Raw genomic sequence first — 19,478 nt, 5'->3', positions numbered from 1 at the left:
TAACATCGTACATTTAGTTACTCTTCAAAACCTTTTTCAAAAATATAAATACTTATTGTGGATAGGTATATTACGTCAATAGACACGATGTTACAGAAATGAACTTTAAACATTATTCTTAACAGAAACCAATAAGTTCTAAAGAAGTGAAGTCGATCCTGCTACAGTTTTGTAAAGGAAACAATACTAAATCATAGTCACTGTAATATGCGACTTCCTTCAAACAATTCCATCTCATAGGTGTAAGTACAAAAAATGCTCAATTTCCGATGTCGCATCCGATAGCACAGACAGACGTGAGCACAAAAAATGTTTACAAAAGTGCGTTTCGCTCACTTAATTTTGCTATTGAATCTGAAGTGCGAAGCTCTTATGCTTGGGTGTTTATGGATGAAAGTCGCATGGCAATGAGTTAAGGAGCTGCAGGGTACGCGTGCTATAGTTTTGAGGCATCAGAAAAAGTGGTAGTGTGGGAAAGATGGTTGTGAAAAAACGCCACATCTGCGGCGCTATTCAACCGGCTGAATGGGATGGGACGTAACTCTATATCGAGAAATCGCGCCTTATCAAATTGTGGATTAACCTCATGTTCTTTTGTCCCTATTGTTTTTGGTCCTCATCTTGCTTTTGATCATCTTGCGCTGGTGATTATTAACGACATTAGTTGCATCCATAAATCTGTATAAAGAATAAGAACAACGGAAAAGCTATCATAATCTACATCCCTACTTTTGATGACTTCGACAGGTTGTCGCTAATTTAGCCCATGATTATCATGATGGTCTCACGGTTTATAACCATTCTGAATCGGTCGGTTGAAGCTGTTAAGCGTTCGCAGCTTTGTCACTAAAATATTACACGTTGCTGCTGGGAAAGTGAACTTAACCAACTATTTTATATATCGTGTCCTTTAACTGTCATATGCCGATCTGCAAATAACACCCATCGAGAACCAAATCGGCACCGGCACGGCAATCAGGCTGATGTGCGTATCCTGTGTGATTACACCAGAATATACAGCGCGGTGAGAAAGTTTCCAATGCATGGATATGGCGAAGTTTTAATAATCATTGTTAACGAACAAGTCTTGGATCGCGAGAACTTCGAATTGGCGTGTATTGTTGTAAAGAATACGCTGGGAGTTTACAGTCGGCTCTTTGATGTAAACCTGAAGCTCTGCCGAAGTTCTGACTACTGGAGGATTTTTATACCCATGACTAGGGTTGGTAAGAAATCGACTGAGTTTTAACACTGTGATTTTCAATTTTTTTTTAGTTGAGAATGTAGGTCTTTTTCAGGTCTCCTTGAAGCGTTACTCAAAAGGACTCATCATTTCTAATAAATATCACGTCATTAATTATAAATCTGAATAAGAAAAAGAAAGAGAGAGAGAGAGAAGCTTAGTTTAAGATGTCTTGCTAATATATAATAGGATAATATATCTTTAGGTATTTTATCGCTCCGTTTGTGAAGGACTTTAGGCAATATTCAAACTTTTTCACATAGAAATATCCAAAAAGGTGTTCTCAGTTAAAATGTGGTAACCAAAATTTTTTTTTTTTATTATGAATGGGCTTACTCATGGCCACAGACTAGCCGAGGCGTAGACGTGGCCTACGATGGAGCGAGCTCGCCCAGAAGGTGCCTGTTCACTCTTGATTTACAATATTGCATAAAGTTTTGCAACCGATCCAATACGCGAATAAATAATAAGAATCTACTTATCAGTGATGCTCAGCTATGATCAGCGGATATATATCAGTTTCCGGTGCGCGCAGGAAACGTCGCTTGATGTAGACTGATCAAACAGTACCAACCTGATAAATGATTTAAATGTTAAATCACTTCGGCTGAAGGTCGGAAGAGATCGAATGAACACGAAACAATGACTATATTACGAGCGGTGTTCTTTTGATACTCCTGAAAAATGCTAAATGCCGATTTTAAGTCATTCTACGTGTGGCTTAAGAAAAATCGGTGCCAAACCAAAATTAAGGCCCCTCATCATCGGAAACCTGCATACATCTGCGAAGAAATTCAAAGGTGTATGTGAAGTCCCCAATCCGCATTGGGCTAGCGTGGGGACTATAGCCCAAACCCTCACGTACTTGAGAGGAGGCCTGTGCCCAGCAGTGGGACGTATAATAGGCTAAATTATTATTATTATCTAATTATCAGAATAAGCAAAAGAGCCGAATTAGGTTTGTAAGCGAAAATCAGCTGCTCCAATAAAAACTAGTAACAATGTGGTGGATGCGAAAACTTCAAGGGACAAAAATTTCAATAAAACGAAAACACGATGAGAATGTTACTTTGCATTAAAATATGGCTAAATGATTCGTGAGTTCATCAACACAACAAACAGAAATTACCAAGTACCTACACAAAATACACTGCAATATTGCCAACAAAGACTGAAGATTCAATATAAAAAATAAGGAACGAAACGAAAACTGAACAAAAAAAAAAGGAACGAAAACTTTGTATACCACCCATTGTACCCTTATTTATGCAAATAAATATTATGATTTGATTTTATACATACTTATTTGTTGCCACTTCAGTCCTAACTTAATTTTGTGTGTACATTTTGGAAAAAAAACCATTTCATTAAAATGTTTTTGCATACGAAGGAATTGATGCCTTTAAGTGAAGTGGTCGCTCTGACGCCGGGAAAACTAAACCATATCGATCTGTTCTCCCCCTCTCGACGAATGCATTGTGTTGTGTTGCGTGCGCTTGAGTACTACAATCTTTTGAACGCGAGTTGCCAAGTTTACGTTGGGGCTTCCTACAATATGTGCCTCACTTATGTTTCTGATAGTTCGTCAAGGAGATGTGTTTTAGTATAAATAATTCGTGCACCATTTTCAAATTTCGAGCAAGACACAGCTACTGACTATTTACTAAGTTACTTCATTATATTTTCAAAGTCAACAGACTGAGACGACTCGGAAACAGCCACGCGGTGTTTGTTTCACCGAGTTTATGTCGTCTATTTGAAATTCGAATTAGTCCATAAACTGAAATCAAGGGCGCGATTTCAAGTTTACAGGCGAGGATGGCCGAACATCTAAACAGCGCTGCGCCGCGCATTGCACAAAAAAGCGACAACATCCGATGCTAAAAATAAGCCGTGTAATTACAACGCAAAGCTGAAAGCGCAACGCTTTCGCTGCAAGCGGTTGTACGGTCGCCCTTGACAACCGAGACCCAGATACTATCGTGTTCCGCGCACACACCCTCGCAAAACACTCACATGGAAGGATCAGACGAATCCCTATGCACACATAAGTGTTTTCACCAAGTAAGCACACGCTCACACATGGGCTTAGAGCTGCGTTCCGTTTGGTTTGGAGTGAGCTTTTAATCTTTTTTTCTCGTTCACTCTTTGTGCGCATCTACAAAGAGTTCTGCCTTGTGATTACTAGCGGAGTTGACGGCGCAATCGCTTGCTGAATATTTTCTTGAACTTGAATTTGGAATTGTTTTGATTCCATTTAGAACTGGCTGCTTGGGATTTGCATAAAAAAGACGACAGCATTTGAATAAAACCGTCTTAAGACGAATGCGAAAGGAATTCAGACGTATTTTATAGATAGGTACATAATAAGTCGATTTTGCATAGGTCTAGTACTAGATTTGTAAGATGATTGCTTGCAAAGGTTTCCAGGTAGGAGACCTATAAGAAGAGTGTTCCATTTTGGCCGAAGTATAAGAAGTGGAAATTCAAGCGTGCCACAATTTACCTTCTTGAAGTGCATACAATTTCAACCATTAAAAATATTAAAAAATATCCTCCTGGAAAGGAAAGAGGAGAGTCGTAGAATGTATGGGATCCCATACATTTCACGCACAGACTACCTACATTATTAGATATTGTTTATAAATAGAAATCTGTGCAAGTCCGAAATGTCAAAGACAGGCTATCAGCAAAAGCATTCCGTGTTTAAATATAGAAAAACGTGAATAGATCTGATTGGCTGAAAATAACCGATGGAATTGAAATTCCAATAATAGAGCATTTTAAATTTAGAACACGTTTTATTGAATGGAGGGTTAAATTTAGAAGCTAATTGAATGGATATTTTCCTGTTTATAAGGTGGGTTAGTTACCTACTTTCATTCATTCATATATATGGAATATATGGGTCTTATCACTTATGACACAGAAATGTGTTGTTTTAAAATTATTTATATATAAATTATTTATATAAATTAATTTATGGCTGTGTATATTTATTATATCAGCAAAAACTATATTCAGAACAAAATATTCTACTAGGTCGCACGTAAAACATTTTTTTACAGTATAATGTAACTTTGTTAAGCAAGTGATAACTACAGAATATGGTCTCGATCGCCTTTCTTTTTAGCTAAGCTATTAAACGATGTCATATTGCTTAATGTCAAGTTCAATTCAACTGACCCACCTATCATTTCGATTTAAAGGCACAGTTTTAAACCATCAAAAATAGTTCCCTTAAAATAGTGTAGCCGAAATAGTGACGCTTTACTATGGTGTAACTCTATTTATAGATTGTTTACACTGTGTAACCCGGCCGAATTCGGTGTCCCTGGAATGTTCGGCTTTCTGTCATAACGACAACTCCCGAAATCCGCCGCGGTGGCCCCACGCGTCTGCTTGTTAGCAAATTTCATTAACTAGCTTGTGAATTTAATATAGCCGTAATCTAGTTAGCTTTACGTACTTGCCATTAATGGATGGAACTGTTTAGTTTTGTATGAGTCTAATGAATTACTGTTTGTTTTAAGAAGATCTTGGAGTTGGAGTGATCTTAGGACTCTTTAGCAAGATGCTGAGATAGGTACCTACTCATAATTTACACACACATTGATATATGACGTCCCACGGGCAAAGGTACCTTATGGCGGGTATGGAGTTATGCATACCCCAGTAATCTACAATAAATAAGCTATCGATAACACAAAAGATCAACCTTCTAAGTTGCGTAGTTACAGAGATATGATTTTTTGAAAATAATGTTGTGAAATGAGCAACTTTACGATAGAGAAGTTTTAAGTTTAGCCGCCTAAAAAACTATGTTCCTGAAGTAAGTTACATAGTTGACTACAAATAATAATACCTTATATATCTGAGATTAAAAAAATGTTGCGACTTGTTCTGTAATGCAAATAGAAACCTTTGATATCGACTGATTTATGTGTATACTAACCAATATCTTGAAAATAAAGTTTTATTTCATTTTCACGATTGATTGCAATGAGCTCTCAAGATTTAAATTGCATCTATTAGAAAACGACACTGAGAGACAGTTTAAGCAAAAAACAATACCGATTTAGAGGTGAAAATGTATTTTCTGACTTTTTCATATAAAATCAGAAAATTGAATATTTTTACTTTTAATGTAACACACAATCAATTTTTCTGAGCACATATGAAAGAAATTCTGTCATTCAAATGAAATAAATCCTAAAACCCCAACTAAATACTATATTTAACCGCTTATGCCACTTTAAACTTACATAACAATTACAGTATTTGCTCCATACATTTACGAAAAGGTACCTTATGGAAATAAATCTAATAATACATCACTACAAAACATCAATCACATTGAAGTTTATCTTTTATGAATAGAAAATATTAATTTACATTAAACTGCCACAAATTTAATTAGTTCTTCGTCATAATAATCTTAAAAAAGACCAATAATTTGTATGTAATGAAAAGGTACTTTGTGGTTAAGTTACATGATGAGGCATGATGATGATGGAACAGTTAGGATAAACTAATAATATTTTGGGGTAAAGATGGTATAAATCGTCTATTTCTTATTAATAATATATTTTGGTTGCCATTGAAGACAAGCGGCATAGAGGTTCAATGACCTCAGATATTCCATAAGGTAATGCGTCGGGTATTGGCATTTTTCAGCAAACCAATGGCTGATTTATTGCATGCGACCAAACTAAATGAAGATTATACTAGTTAAGAAAGACTTGACGAGAGTAACTTTGGTATAATAGCAGGCTACTTGGATTTGTAATGTCGGTCGATGTACGGAAATAATATTTGCTAGGCGCCCCAACCAGAACTGAAATTATCAAATTAGTTTTGCAGAATGCTAATACAGTTCTCTACCAAACTTCTTTTCCCGTATTGACTAGTTTTTTTGGGAATTTTCAATCTTTTTTCCATAAGGTACCTTTTCGACTAAACTCTGAGACGACATTACTAGGCTTATAACTAACTTATAACAAAAATAAAAACAGGTAAACAAACGTTACGCATTAAGGTTTCAGATCACACAATAAAAAAAAATTGAGCATTTTTTCACCTCTTTACAAAACATTTCATATCTCCGAAACTAGAAACCCTCATAAGGTACCTTTTCCCGTGGAACGTCACATATACAGATTTTTTTGCAAATGTAGAGCACGTAAAATCATGGAACCGTACAGTACGGTTACCATCAGTTTGTCACTGACATAAACGCCGTCGAAAACGTAATTTACTTTCTATACATCTCGCTCGCACTCGTATATTAGTGCAAAGGATGTATAGAAAGTAAATTACGTTCTCGACGGCGTTTACGTCAGTGACAAACTGATGGTAACCGTACAGGTATACTTCAAATGGCGCTATACTCGCTACAGTACAGTAGCGAATGATTTAAATTATAACTATAGAAAACAAGAATCACTTTCTTTGAATCAAAATTTTCACAAAAAATAATAGGAAGTAGGAACATATTAATGTTTATACCGTTGCCAATTGTATTACAATTAGCATTTGTACCAACTCCATTACGAAGACTTAAAATATTCGAACTACATACAAACAACTTTATGGTAATATCAAAAAAAATCCAAACGGAATACATAATAGCATTACGTGTAGATTAGATAGGTACTACTAAAATGTCTAGGCAAATGTAGATACTTTGAGAAAAATACTTGCAGGTAAATACCACATAGCATTATCACACACCTCGTGTCGTGATCATGCATGCCGTATCACAAATGCTCCCCGTCATTACTAGATAACGTGACGTCACGGGGTGACCTCGATGCGTGCCTTAGCGCCGCTAACGATTTTCCGCCTTTTCAGATTTCAAAAAACAGGAATAAAGGGTAGTTTTGTTTATTTATTTGTATTCCTAAGTATAAAAATAGGTATTTAGTAAAAACTTAAATTATCTTTTTTTTTATATTATCTCTTGGGTTTTGATAGCACACGCAGTGCAAGTGTTACTTATACGTCATAATTTCATAGAAGTTAGACGTTTAAAATAACACTTGCACTGCGTATGCTATTAAAATCGTTGCAGATTTTTCTTGGTCTAACTCTACTACCCTAAAAATAAAAAAATAAATGATTTCATTCTGCAATCGTCACAAATCACGAAGACAATAGAAATTCGCAATAACAATCGAAATTCGGTCATCATTCCATCGATTGCGCGCCTCAAAACAGCGCACCGCGCGTGCGCGACTTCTGCCAGTAAACATGTCCGCGCCAACCCATAACTTGCAAATTTCCTTGAATTCCTTTCTTATTTCAAATTAAGAACGCGGCGCGTAAAATAACGACTCTCGCCACCTCTCAACTGGGCTTGAATTCTATTCGATATTTAAACTCTGAAGTCTATCGTATAAAGTGGTTTTCCGTAGGTAACAATAATTTGTTTAGGTAGGAAGAAAACAATCGAAGAGCGTAATTTATATATTTTTTTTCTCAAACATGCAATGAAATATTGATGTTATGTTCCTTATAATAGGCTGCGAAGTATGACGTTTCAGGTGCGGCTAGGACAAAAGGTCGTTAATGGAATTTCATACACATCTTGCAGGCCTAGGCCGGCAAAGTCCTCTTTTTTAATTTTCATTTCACAGATATTTGTGACACAGCATCGTGGCATTCATCCATTAAAAAAAATTAGAGGCAGTATTTGCTTTATGGTTCGTAATGACACTCTGCCACTACGCCTATAAAAAAAAACCAAAATACCAAGGTTTGCTATAATTTGCAGTTTTATTTGTAAAATTCAACATGAACTTAATAAATAATACATTCTATAATTTTATAATTTTAAATTATAAAACTACACAAATAAAAACATTTAAAATATTTCATCTAAACGTTAGCGGTAAAAAGGTCTACTCAAACACGCGCAGTTATATTTTTTAAATTGTTATGGAGGTAAAGTTGAAAAATATTCATTCTGTTTTATTGGATTTATGGTGTTGATTTTTTGACTTTAATATGAGTTCCGACGAAATAATGAAATTAATATTAATTGTAATCGTAGGTGTTGGAATTGGCAGCGTAAGCAGAATTGATTTTAAATAACGCTGCCTCTGCCGCCAAGTCAAAGACGAAGTATGTATATGGTTGCTTATGGCAATTTACTCCATGCATAAAGCAACGATGTATGTGAAACATGATATCAACATGAAAGACTATGTAAACTTATGTGACGAAAACGACAGTCAGACGGATACAAGGCGAAAAAATCAAAGATACATGAAAATATACGGGTAGTAAAAATACACGACTCGTGTAAAACATACGCGTGATAATGATATAGGTACGTGTTGGTTATATTTTGGGTGTAGTTTACTTTTAGTTTTTTCTATAAATAAAACTTGGGTTTCGTGGATTTTTTATTTTATTTATTTCATTGCATGTTTGAGAAAAGCACTATACATACCTCGGCGGGAAATGGGGTTGCCCGCGCTCAGACCTATCCGTCTTCGGCCGGCAACCCCTTTCGTCCCGGCCTCTGTAGTAATGTACTATTTCTACATTTATAATCGCTGGGTTTTGGTTCTTGTCCTAATGGAATTGAAATTTTATTTCTTATTACTAATGAATATTTTTACTTCTGGCAATACCTATGCTTTCAACAAAATAAATTCACGATTAACCTGGGTATTCGCGAATATGTTTTAATGTGTTCAAAACGGGAATGTTTTCAATTTACAACCACTTTTAATATCTTTGGTTAGTTGTAAGCGGTTTTGTCGCCTTTGAAGTAGATAGAACAATCGATAAGTCACCTGATTAACTATGTAGGGTATGCCTGTTTCTGCGATTCATTAAGATGTGGGCAGTCTGCTGATATGGATTCAATCGAAACTGTTCGGCCACGCGACACTCGTCAATCCAACTGGTTGATTGCTTATTTGTCCGTGTTACATACCTATGTAACACAGATACAATAAATCTATATAGCACCTGCAGATTTATTGTACTTTTATTATAATTTTCTAAATATACCATAATTATGGCTTTTGGCTAGCGGAATTTTACACTGTTTTACAGGCTGCAAAAGTAGCGGACGATCGACGTACATACTCAGCTTTATTTTTAAGATACTCCAAACCTGTAATATTTATGATAATTCCGTTGACTTATTGACTATGTTATTTCTAATGGTTTCTGTAGGTTTCTAGAATGTTATATATTCATGTGTATGTTTGTTTGTTTCAGACTGGTGCAGGCCGCCCGGCTAGCCGCCGCCCCACCCACCAAAAGACGACCCACAAACCAAAGCCTCCAGTCATATCTTTCGTTTAAAATCTAAATATAAGCACTATTTTTTAAACCTTTTAACGATAAACCGTAAATAGTATACGCTAACTCCCAAACAGTACAAATTAATTTAAGTCTGAAGTGATCGGTATTTACAATAAGAAGAACAAACGAGCGAAAGAAAAATCTATCAACGACCAGTATTTAAACGTTCCAAAATAATAGATATCGTTAAACGAGTGCACAAAATATTTATCGATCGTTAACGCAGTCGACGCATTTTTCAAAAATTCAGCCAAAGATTTTATAAAACCGTAGTTAAGACTCGTGTGTAAACTGCCTCTCGGGGATTTTTTATATTTATTTGTTAGTGATTAACGAAATTGTGATTAGTGTAGTGTAAACCAGTGTGCCGTATAACCGTAATTTAAGTGCTATTTAGACAGACTTTAACCAATTAACTTTAGGCAGTCAGAGTACAAATATCAAGTTCCAGTGCAGCGAGTGTTCATAGCGAGATAGACTTAGTAGAGCTTATTTTTGTAAAACTTTACGTGTTGAGCGTTTGTGTTGCGGTGAGGATGAGGATCCGCTACCGCCGCGGACGGGCGCCATGAGCGAGGCGCTGCGGAGCGAAGCGGGCGCGGACGCGCACCTGCCGCCCTTCTCGACCTTCGTCGGAGACATGGCCGAGAACGAGCAGCGCATCCTCGCGGCCGACGCGCGCCTGCTCGACCCCGGCTGGGAGTACTACGAGCGCGGCGACGCCGTCTCCGTCATCGCCAGCCAAGCGCAGTACCGCCCCTGGGAGTCCATGCCCATCACCGTCGGCGCCAAGGATGCCATCCTGCGCGCCGGCTTCTCCTCCCCCCTCGACTACCAGTCCGTCACGCTGCAGCCCATCAACAAGCTGCCATCCTTCCAGAGCCAGTTCCAGACGTTCCCGGAGACGACCGTCATACCCGAGACGGGGCTGCCCAGCGTGACGCCCGTCCCGGTCACGGCCAGCCCCACGCCCAGCGCCAGCCCTAGCCAGCTGACGCAGCTCACGCAGTTGACGACGCCGTCGTCTCCCGCGCACCTCACAACCCTGGCGCAGGTGACGCCGCTCTCCACGACCCTCACTACGCTATCGCCTGTCAACGCTACAACATTCCATACACTCACGGCTGTAAATGCCAGGAGCTACCCCATTGTCCCGGCGCCGCTGCAAGCCCGGGAGCTCGCACCCGCCGGACAAGCTTACATTGACGACCGGCACATACAGCTATACCAACCAAATATCGCTACGATCAATGCTTTTCCTACACAAAATGGTATTTTACACCAAAATGGGACAATCCTCCATCAAAATGGGAGCTTACTACAGAACATTCAGAGTCCAACCGTAGTTCACGTGTTGAAAAACGAGCCGTTCGATATGAAATCGCTCCAAGAAAAGTACACACCGAACGGGCTACATCACAGTAATTTCCAGAACCCGATGTTGATAGACAGCGGGTATGAGAAGAAGAACGGTTTCGGGAACGGGTCATCGCCCACGAGATCGGATTTCCGGAAGAAAGAGAGGCGGAAAATGCGAGCTAACAGCTCGGAGTCCGACGGGTCTAACATGGAGATGGGGTCTGAAAGCAGTGGGCAGGTAGCCGCTGTGTCGTCCACCGCCGGCTTCAAGTCGCCGCTCCATGGGGCTCCACCAATGAGCACAGGGCCCATGGATCTAGACGACATCTCTTCAGAGAAACAGGTAAGGGAATAAAGCTAGTTTGTACGTATTATGCGTAAGTAGTATTGTTCGAACTTTGATCGACAAAACGATAGAAAATATTTAATAATTTCATTTCCTGCTTAATCTGCTCTAATCAAAAAACTGTACGTAGTTTCAAAGGCACATTATATCCGTACTGGGAAAAATCAAGAACGACAACTAATGTCTCTTTCCGTGAATTGGCGAATTGCGTAAACAAGTCGCTGGGGAACGCAAAAAGCCGACTGAATATTCGACGAAAGATATTAGAATTCTCAGAATTTCATCCGACTACACGGCGTTGAAAGTGGATATTCGAGAGATCCCGAAAAAGAGAAAGTTTCGCCGTAATTCCACCTTTTATTATTCGGGGAGCAGTTTTTATTCTCTGTTCCGAGTTTCGGAATGGCCGAACTCTCTGTCTTCGCGGCTATAAATTTAATAGTTAGCCGATTCGGCTGCTCCGCCAATAAATTAACTTCTTCTCTCGTTTAAAACACAAATTAAAGTGGGGCGATTTACGCGTGTCCTGCTTAGAAAATTTTATGAGTCCCATCCCATTCACAGCGAGTGCAATTAGGCAGTTTGAGGGCCCGTGCCCGGCGCGGTTTTAATTATATTACCGCGCGAATATATTAGCGGCTCTTATCTCTCCCGCCTTACTTCTGTGTCAAAGAAAAGTAAAAAGATAACCACTCCGGCTACCTTCAAAATAAGACTTTGGGTGGTATTATTGGATTTTACATTTATACCCGTAAGGCTTAATGCTGTAGCTTATACTTCTTTATCTTACGGCCTGATGGTGTGATACGAACAATTTTATTACTGTCTACCAAATAGACATTTGATGCCTATCGAAATCGTTGAGATCCGAATAATTTGGTTAACTAAATTAGACGTCCCTTTATTAAATTTTGAAGTAACACTGCCTTTGTAACCATAAAGGTATGGTATGTATTTACATAAAATGAGCATCAAGCCCAACAAATTAACAATAATTTTAATATTATAATCAACATAAATTTTCTCTTTAGAGTTGATAGTTGCATTTTTCTCGTAGCTCATCATAAGGCTGAGAAAAAAAGCTTAGTCTAAGTGCTAGCTTTGTGTTCCAATAGCATAACCAACAGCTTAGATTGTCCAACGTAATAAGATCCCCGATTGCTCATAATTATTACAAATCCCGAGGTCAGAGTTATACTAGTCCAAAGCTGGTGAGTTTTGTGTAACAGCCCTGTAGAGACGGCATTCCGCAGAAATGTCAGCATTTCCTAGTCTAATAACGAACACCTTGAGCCAGCTGCTTTATACAATAGGCACTAATTATCATTGCCTATGGTTTTTGCTTCACTCTATTTCAGATGTTAGTTTAAATGGTAGTGAACTTGCTCAACTGCAGCGGGTATTTGACATATACAAGATGAAATTCAATTACAAAGTTATTTACAAAGGCCTATTTCTTGTCTTGCCATTGACATATAGATATTAAATAGAAAACACTTAGGTACGCCCGTGAACGATGCTATTAAGCTTAGAATAAATTTAAAAGTGGAAAAATTACTGTCGTAAGTGAGACTTGAACTCACGGTCTCTGGCTCGATAATCCAGCGCCCTGCCATCTGAGGATTGCTGGCTATGGATGAGATCTTGGTGGCTCAGATTGCAGAGCGCTGGAGTATCGATTCAGAGGCCGTAAGTTCAAGTCTTGTCAAGTAATTTTTCCACTTTTAAATTTATTCTAAGCTTAACCATATTTTAAAATTAGTTAAATGTTTAGTAAGTAATTAGGTAAGCGATAAATATGTCAATTTACCTTAAGAACATAATTACTTAAGTTTATTTCCTAAGGTCAATTCACACATTTTATCACTTACCTACACGGTATTACTTGTAGAATTTTATTCATCATTACATTAATAATGTCAATATAGGTACATAAAAATGACTAGTCTTACTGTATCTGCACATTGCATCGCACTCAATTGCACTCAAACTCACTCAATAAGCTAGATTATGAATGACAGACAGTCCAAGTGAGTTTTAAGTTGAATTCCAGTATTGCAATATCAGTGTAATTAAATGCCATGACTTGTTTAAAGGGTGGCACATGTGGGGTAGAAGTTAGTCATTAGTGTCATTACTTGGAATGTGTTTTTTTATATCTTATGAAGACATCTTTTCACTTTTGAAATCAAAGATACAAATATCGTATCTTCTTTTTTTAGGGTTCCGCACCCTATGGGTAAAAACGGCACCCTATTACTAAGAGTTAATGTCCGTCTGTCTGTCACCAGTCTGTATCTCATCTCATGATTCTCATGAACCGTGATACTAGACAGTTGAAATTTTCACAGGTGATGTATTTCTGTTGCCGCTTTAACAACCAAATACTAAAAAGACGGAACCCTCGGTGGGCGAGTCCGACTCGCAGTTGTCAGGTTTTTTTTAGGGTTCCGTAGCCAAAATGGCAAAACACACGGTATATTTGAATTTTTCAAGGTATACGAGTATGATTGAAATGTATTGATTTACTTTATAATCAGTAATTAAAGCTACAAAAAGCATTAAATGCATTACAAAAAGCTTTGATTCTCACTAGCTTGTTTAAGTCAGTGAGACTAAATTACCTATGGCTAAATAAAGTCATATTTAAAATATTTCAAATGCATATTTTTCATTGCGTGAGTGTAAATTTTGACAGTTGTAGGTATATGCTCATTATTCGCACGCCATGCATTTCTGAAAAGTCCTCATTTTAATAAAACTCTTAGTCATGCAACATCAGTCGGTGTAATTATTATATTTAAAAGCTTTTAATCAAGCCAATTCGGCTAACATGATAATTAGGAGCTTTTAAAAGCTTCGTGTCTCCAGAGAAATGTAATCATTAAAGTATCGACCGTCCGAGCTTTTGCGGTCTTTTTTATGTCCCGTTTAAATTTGGCAAGTCGATTTGTAAAATCTCTGAAAATATTACTTGTTTTTATTTCATGAAATGAAGTTTGTAAACACCGATAACTTGGTCGGTATAGGAATGCCTTTTGCATAAACAGGTCAGTCGGGTCTCTATTGTTTCCCAAATAGTTTTAAGTCATAATGTACATATTATTTGTCCGAATTTTTGTTAGTCATAATTGGTTTTTCTCAGAAACGCGTAACTTTTCATGATTGCAATAAAACAAATCTAACCTAACCTATCCATAGAATAACCTTACAAAAATCCTGAAAAGTTAACGGTTTCAGTTTTATGACTAACGATATATATATATATATATATATATATATATATATATATATAGTCCTCCTCATCGTTTTCGATGACGGCGACCTCAGATAAACATCATGGACGCTGTCTAGCGTGAGCCCTTATGTGGCTGGCCAGGCCGAACTTGGTCCTAAACACTCTATTGCACGTGTGACAATACAGTTGGCCAGCATCGTTGAGCGTGTACACGTAGGAGGGCTTAGGTCTCTCTTTCCGTAATTGGCGTTTTGTGTCTAAGCTTTTGAGACGGTTATCCTCAAACATTTTGATACCGTTATGGATGGTAGAACGCCAAGATGACCTTCCAGCAAGCTCCTCCCAATGCTCAGGGACTAACGGTAATAAGACAAACAATACATTATGACTTAAAACTTTATGGGAAATAAAGGGACCCCTATTCAGTCATACTCGTAGGAAGCTAATGTAATCTTTAGCAAATTTCGTGATATGGCAATCATTACACCAAATTTGTGACAGGTACTAACGGGTCAGTTGGACAATTAGTGGACTGGTCATCGTCAGTCGTCAACGAACTACATATTTATAAAACTTCCCATACAATAAAATTTAGCGAACGCTTAAACGGTGATAGACGGTTTGGGGCAACAATTTTGACCCTTTTATTTAGGTTAGGTTATTAGGTTTTTCTTATTAGCGAGTTTGTGCTTCTTCATAAAAGGGTGTAAATGGCGGTATAGAAACACACGCGTCTATTCAGTCGCGGCCACGGCACGCCCCCACATTACACACCGGATGAATAAGCGGGAAAACCCTGTTTCTCCACACTGAACATTTACCTACGGCATCTCGGAATACCTTTTGCTAATTGGCGTTATATAAAATATCTATGCGTATATCAATATTGCATTGGAATTAAACGGTATCTAAATTCGAAGTTTGTCATGCGATGACAGCTGTCAATAGCGTTTTTGATATTTTGATAGCAGTTCGCTAAATTCAGTTGATTTACTTTTCATTTATTCACCTTTAATAATTCGATTATTAACTCGCCACAGTTCCATGTGGTTTTTGATGGCTTGTTATCGCAAATTACATGAAACTTTCAAGTACTTTTGACACTGCATTTCGTATTCGAATACAAAATTTAACAGTTTTCCGATGACATCGCAGCATTACAGCATGGCAGTCCCTTATTGGTCGCGATATTAAAAACAATCTGTAGGTACCGATTCTATTTCGTGATAGTCTTTGATTATTAGTATTCTTATTATGCTTTTCGTGTTTCAAATTTAAAACAAACGGTATACGTTGATCGTCAGCTGTTTGGCGGTACGATCGGTCCCGATTGCGCCCGAAGATAACCGAGTCATTTGGAATGAAATTGTGCAAAATGGCGGCGCGCGCTCCACAGCTGTTGTGGATTTTTTTTATAGTTGAATTAATTTTATCATTACATTACGTTACATATTTTATATGGAATACCACCCAAAGTGTGTTTAAATTGGCTATTTTTGCATTGACGGGTTTCAACATTCCGCAATGATGAAAAAAAGATACTGATGTATATGTAGTGTATGGGCAGTTTCTTGTGTCAGTGTTGCGCATTGTCATGGATTGATTGCGATTAGCGATGTCAATGAGAGTTAACCTGAGTAACAGTGTCCATGTATATTGTAGAGCCAGGCGTGGCTCACTCCGCGATTTCGTCGCTTTGCTACAGGTAGCTAAAAGTACATCCGTTCGACTCCAATTTTGGGGTTTGCCATAAGCCGCGCGTGGCGCTGTCGCCACCTAGCGGCCATATCTGTGCTGGTCGTGACAGACGCGTTTTGTTAGAGAGTGAGTCTTCTGTTCCTAGTACTATTATTTATTCTGTGGTAGAGCCTTGATAAAATTCTAAATTCATAAATTTCCTTACTTACGTGAGCAGTTCGAAAGTGGGATAAATTACAAATAGGAGACCTCCTTACGCAAAAAGAGTTACAAATTATTAGGGAAAGCGGATAGTCATTGTAGTGAAACTATATATTCTGTATAGATATTAAAATTCTGATGTTTTAGAATTAAAATGTCGATCAGAGTTTATAATAATAACTATTTATGTACTTATTTTATGTTAGCTATGTTTGTGTTATTAAGCCGTAATATTTAACTACCTATTTTCACACAAAGGACGATGAGGACGATTTAGACGATGCGAGAACTCGCATGCGAGTTTGATACCATTGCGGGTTTTGATCGGTCGGTTGAATGGGACGTAACCAACAGTCCGCATGTAACTAAAATCGCATGCGAGTTCGCGCGTCGTCTAAATCAGCCCTTAGACACATGAAGAATAACGATGACTTCTCCACAGACGAAGAAGAAACGCAAGCGATGCGGCGAATGCATCGGCTGCCAGCGCAAGGACAACTGCGGGGACTGCGCGCCGTGCCGCAACGACAAGAGCCACCAGATCTGCAAGCAGCGGCGCTGCGAGAAACTCACCGAGAAGAAGGTTAGTTAAGTACTTATCCTAAATACTACAAACGACAAAAAATTGTCTAACCCCCTTATTTATAACTTTAGCAACCTCTTTATACAAACCTCTGTTAAATTTTGTCTCTTTCTAGACGTTTATGATTTGTGAATAACGCCATTATGCATAGCATAAGGGCTCGGCCACGACATTGAGCGACTTGCGACGGCGGCAGCAGCGAGCGAGACACAGCGATCGGACCTTTCGTTCCCACTTATGGTTGTTGCTGCCGCCGTCGCGAGTCGCGTAATGTCGTGGCCGAGCCAAATGTCTTTTTAGCTCGAAGAAGCTGTATTGTAGCTAGACAAATACATTTTCCGTTATTACCTGATTACAATTTGAAATAAAGAGACAACCACTTTTTTTAAAGTTAAAAATAATTTATAGTATTTGACTTTTATAAAGCTGATAACGAACAGAATTAGTCTCGCGTCGCACGTACTTTACTAGACGTAAGTAGAAACCTTAGTACCTAGTTCAAAACATATTAATAACTGAACTGAGTTCAACAATAACGTCTGATTTTATATGTATACATATAAAATGAATTCATACTTGAATAAAAAATTAAAGCCCGTTCGATCTCATTTCTTTATAAAGTTGATTAAAAAAAGAGATCTCCGTAACTTGACAGACATCGATTGCAGCATGTCATGACAGAATCAGGCAGCCAAATTGAGCTAGCTCTAGCTATACCTAAAAAAGAAAATATAGTAGGTAAAGAAAAACCAAGACCCTGTATCATACACGGTTTCGTGGAAATATATAAATTTCAACAATTTTATTTCCGAAAGTTACCGAAGACAGTTGAAGAGACTGATTTTTTTAAATCTTCACAAAATCTTTGCCGCCCACGTGGGTAATGTTTGTCAAATGTCGTATACATATAACATTTTATATCCAGACCTTGGCACTTGGAATTCATTCACTATTTACGATCATTTTTCCGGCCGGTCATGTTTCATTCAATGTAGGATATCTTGAAGAAAAACTTGTGAATGACGCAAGTGCGATACGAGTATGACTTATTCAACGGATGATTTGCATTTGTTATTCGATTGCGAAGTATAAAGTTACAGACCAGGAAGTGTACTGTTGTTGCAAGTATTTGAATACTTTAGCTTTCGATACGGCTTATCAGTTGTATAATACAACCACTGATATACTTATAAGTACCTATTACTTATGTCAAATTTTGTTACCCATTGAGTCTATCAAATTTTTGGTAAAGTCGAGAACAGATGGGCATATATACTCGTATCGCATGTCATATTTTATAAGTAAATGCAAAAATTGCCGGGGTATACGTAGCACTAAATTCTATTCTCATACACCTATAATATTTTGCGCTGAATCGAATTCACTTCCTAAGGTCACAGTATTTATTCATAGGCACGCCAGATCTACCTGCTATTGAGATCTTTCATAATCAGACGTATCACGTATATATTTGCCGCAACGTGGTATCCATTTTTTTAAACTAGGAGAATAAGTCGTCATCTTTAATAAATACAAAATCAGAATTCAAAACAAAGACACTCGTTACCATAAAATCGTAATAAAAAACATAACCGCCGAGTTAATAGCCCGTGAAAAGATCGTTCGTGCTGCTCTTTCGAATCTACTCCATTATCTGTCTCCTTAAATACAATATTAAAAAAATATGTACATTTAGTATAGGCGCGCCTAGCGATACATAAGTCTCATAACAGCAAGGATAGAATGTGATTCCTTTTTCAAATTCAGAACTTTCCTTTTTCACAATTGAAACGGCTGGAAAAAAGCGGCCAGTATTTCGTCGGCAAGTTTCCTCCGAAGAAAAAAGCGTCGGTACTCCACTTAATTTACGATTATAACTTAACGGCTACGAAGGAAGTTTAGCAAATTAGTTTTAAAACAAGCACCGTAAAGCTTAGAGGGAGGCAACCCCCTCTGTAACACCTTTACTTAGCTCACCTAATTACAAATCATCTTGCGAACGAGAATTGTATTAAGTTAATCTGAAAATGTGGAGGTAATTGATAAAGGGGTAAGTAGATTTTAAGACGAGTTCAATTAGGAAGACCGCAGGGTACGCCACATCCTAAATGAGCAAATATTGGTCGTACACGTACATACGTTAATAAATAAAATATACAGGGTCTTTGGTACATCGTTTGCCAAATTAAAACGGCAGATAGGTTGAGTCATTTGCTATCTTCTCATGCCTAGAAATGATTGATTTGGCGTAAATTTTTTTTTTTCACTTCTATGCCAGTTTTTCGTAAATTTCAAATTTTTACTTGCGTAGTAGTAAAAAAAAAACATTGCCAATTTTGTTTTTATAGGCATGAGAGGATAGCAAATGACTCAACCTATCTGCCGTTTTCATTTGGTAAACGATATACCAAACACCCTGTATATTTGTAAATCAATTGTTGAATATATTAGCTCCAACAAATTCGATAAAAATAACGATATGGCG

At 37.8% G+C, this 19,478-nt stretch overlaps 1 protein-coding gene across 2 annotated transcripts in view; it reads left to right on the top strand.

The window, feature by feature from the left end:
- LOC134665821 (methylcytosine dioxygenase TET-like) overlaps positions 1-19,478 on the top strand; it is a 138,734-nt gene that overhangs the window by 3,232 nt on the left and 116,024 nt on the right. For both annotated transcript variants that reach the window (XM_063522811.1, XM_063522810.1), the window contains exons 2-3: positions 9,482-11,270; positions 16,853-16,993. In XM_063522811.1, the coding sequence (XP_063378881.1) occupies positions 10,137-11,270; positions 16,853-16,993 (1,275 nt within the window). In that variant the 5' untranslated portion in view covers positions 9,482-10,136. The remainder of the gene's footprint in view (positions 1-9,481; positions 11,271-16,852; positions 16,994-19,478) is intronic.

The sequence above is a fragment of the Cydia fagiglandana genome, chromosome 7 (assembly GCF_963556715.1).
Source record: "Cydia fagiglandana chromosome 7, ilCydFagi1.1, whole genome shotgun sequence".
Lineage (NCBI taxonomy): Eukaryota > Metazoa > Arthropoda > Insecta > Lepidoptera > Tortricidae > Cydia > Cydia fagiglandana.
The sequence above is the reverse complement of the archived record's forward strand: the minus strand, read 5'-3'. Positions and strand labels throughout refer to the sequence as shown.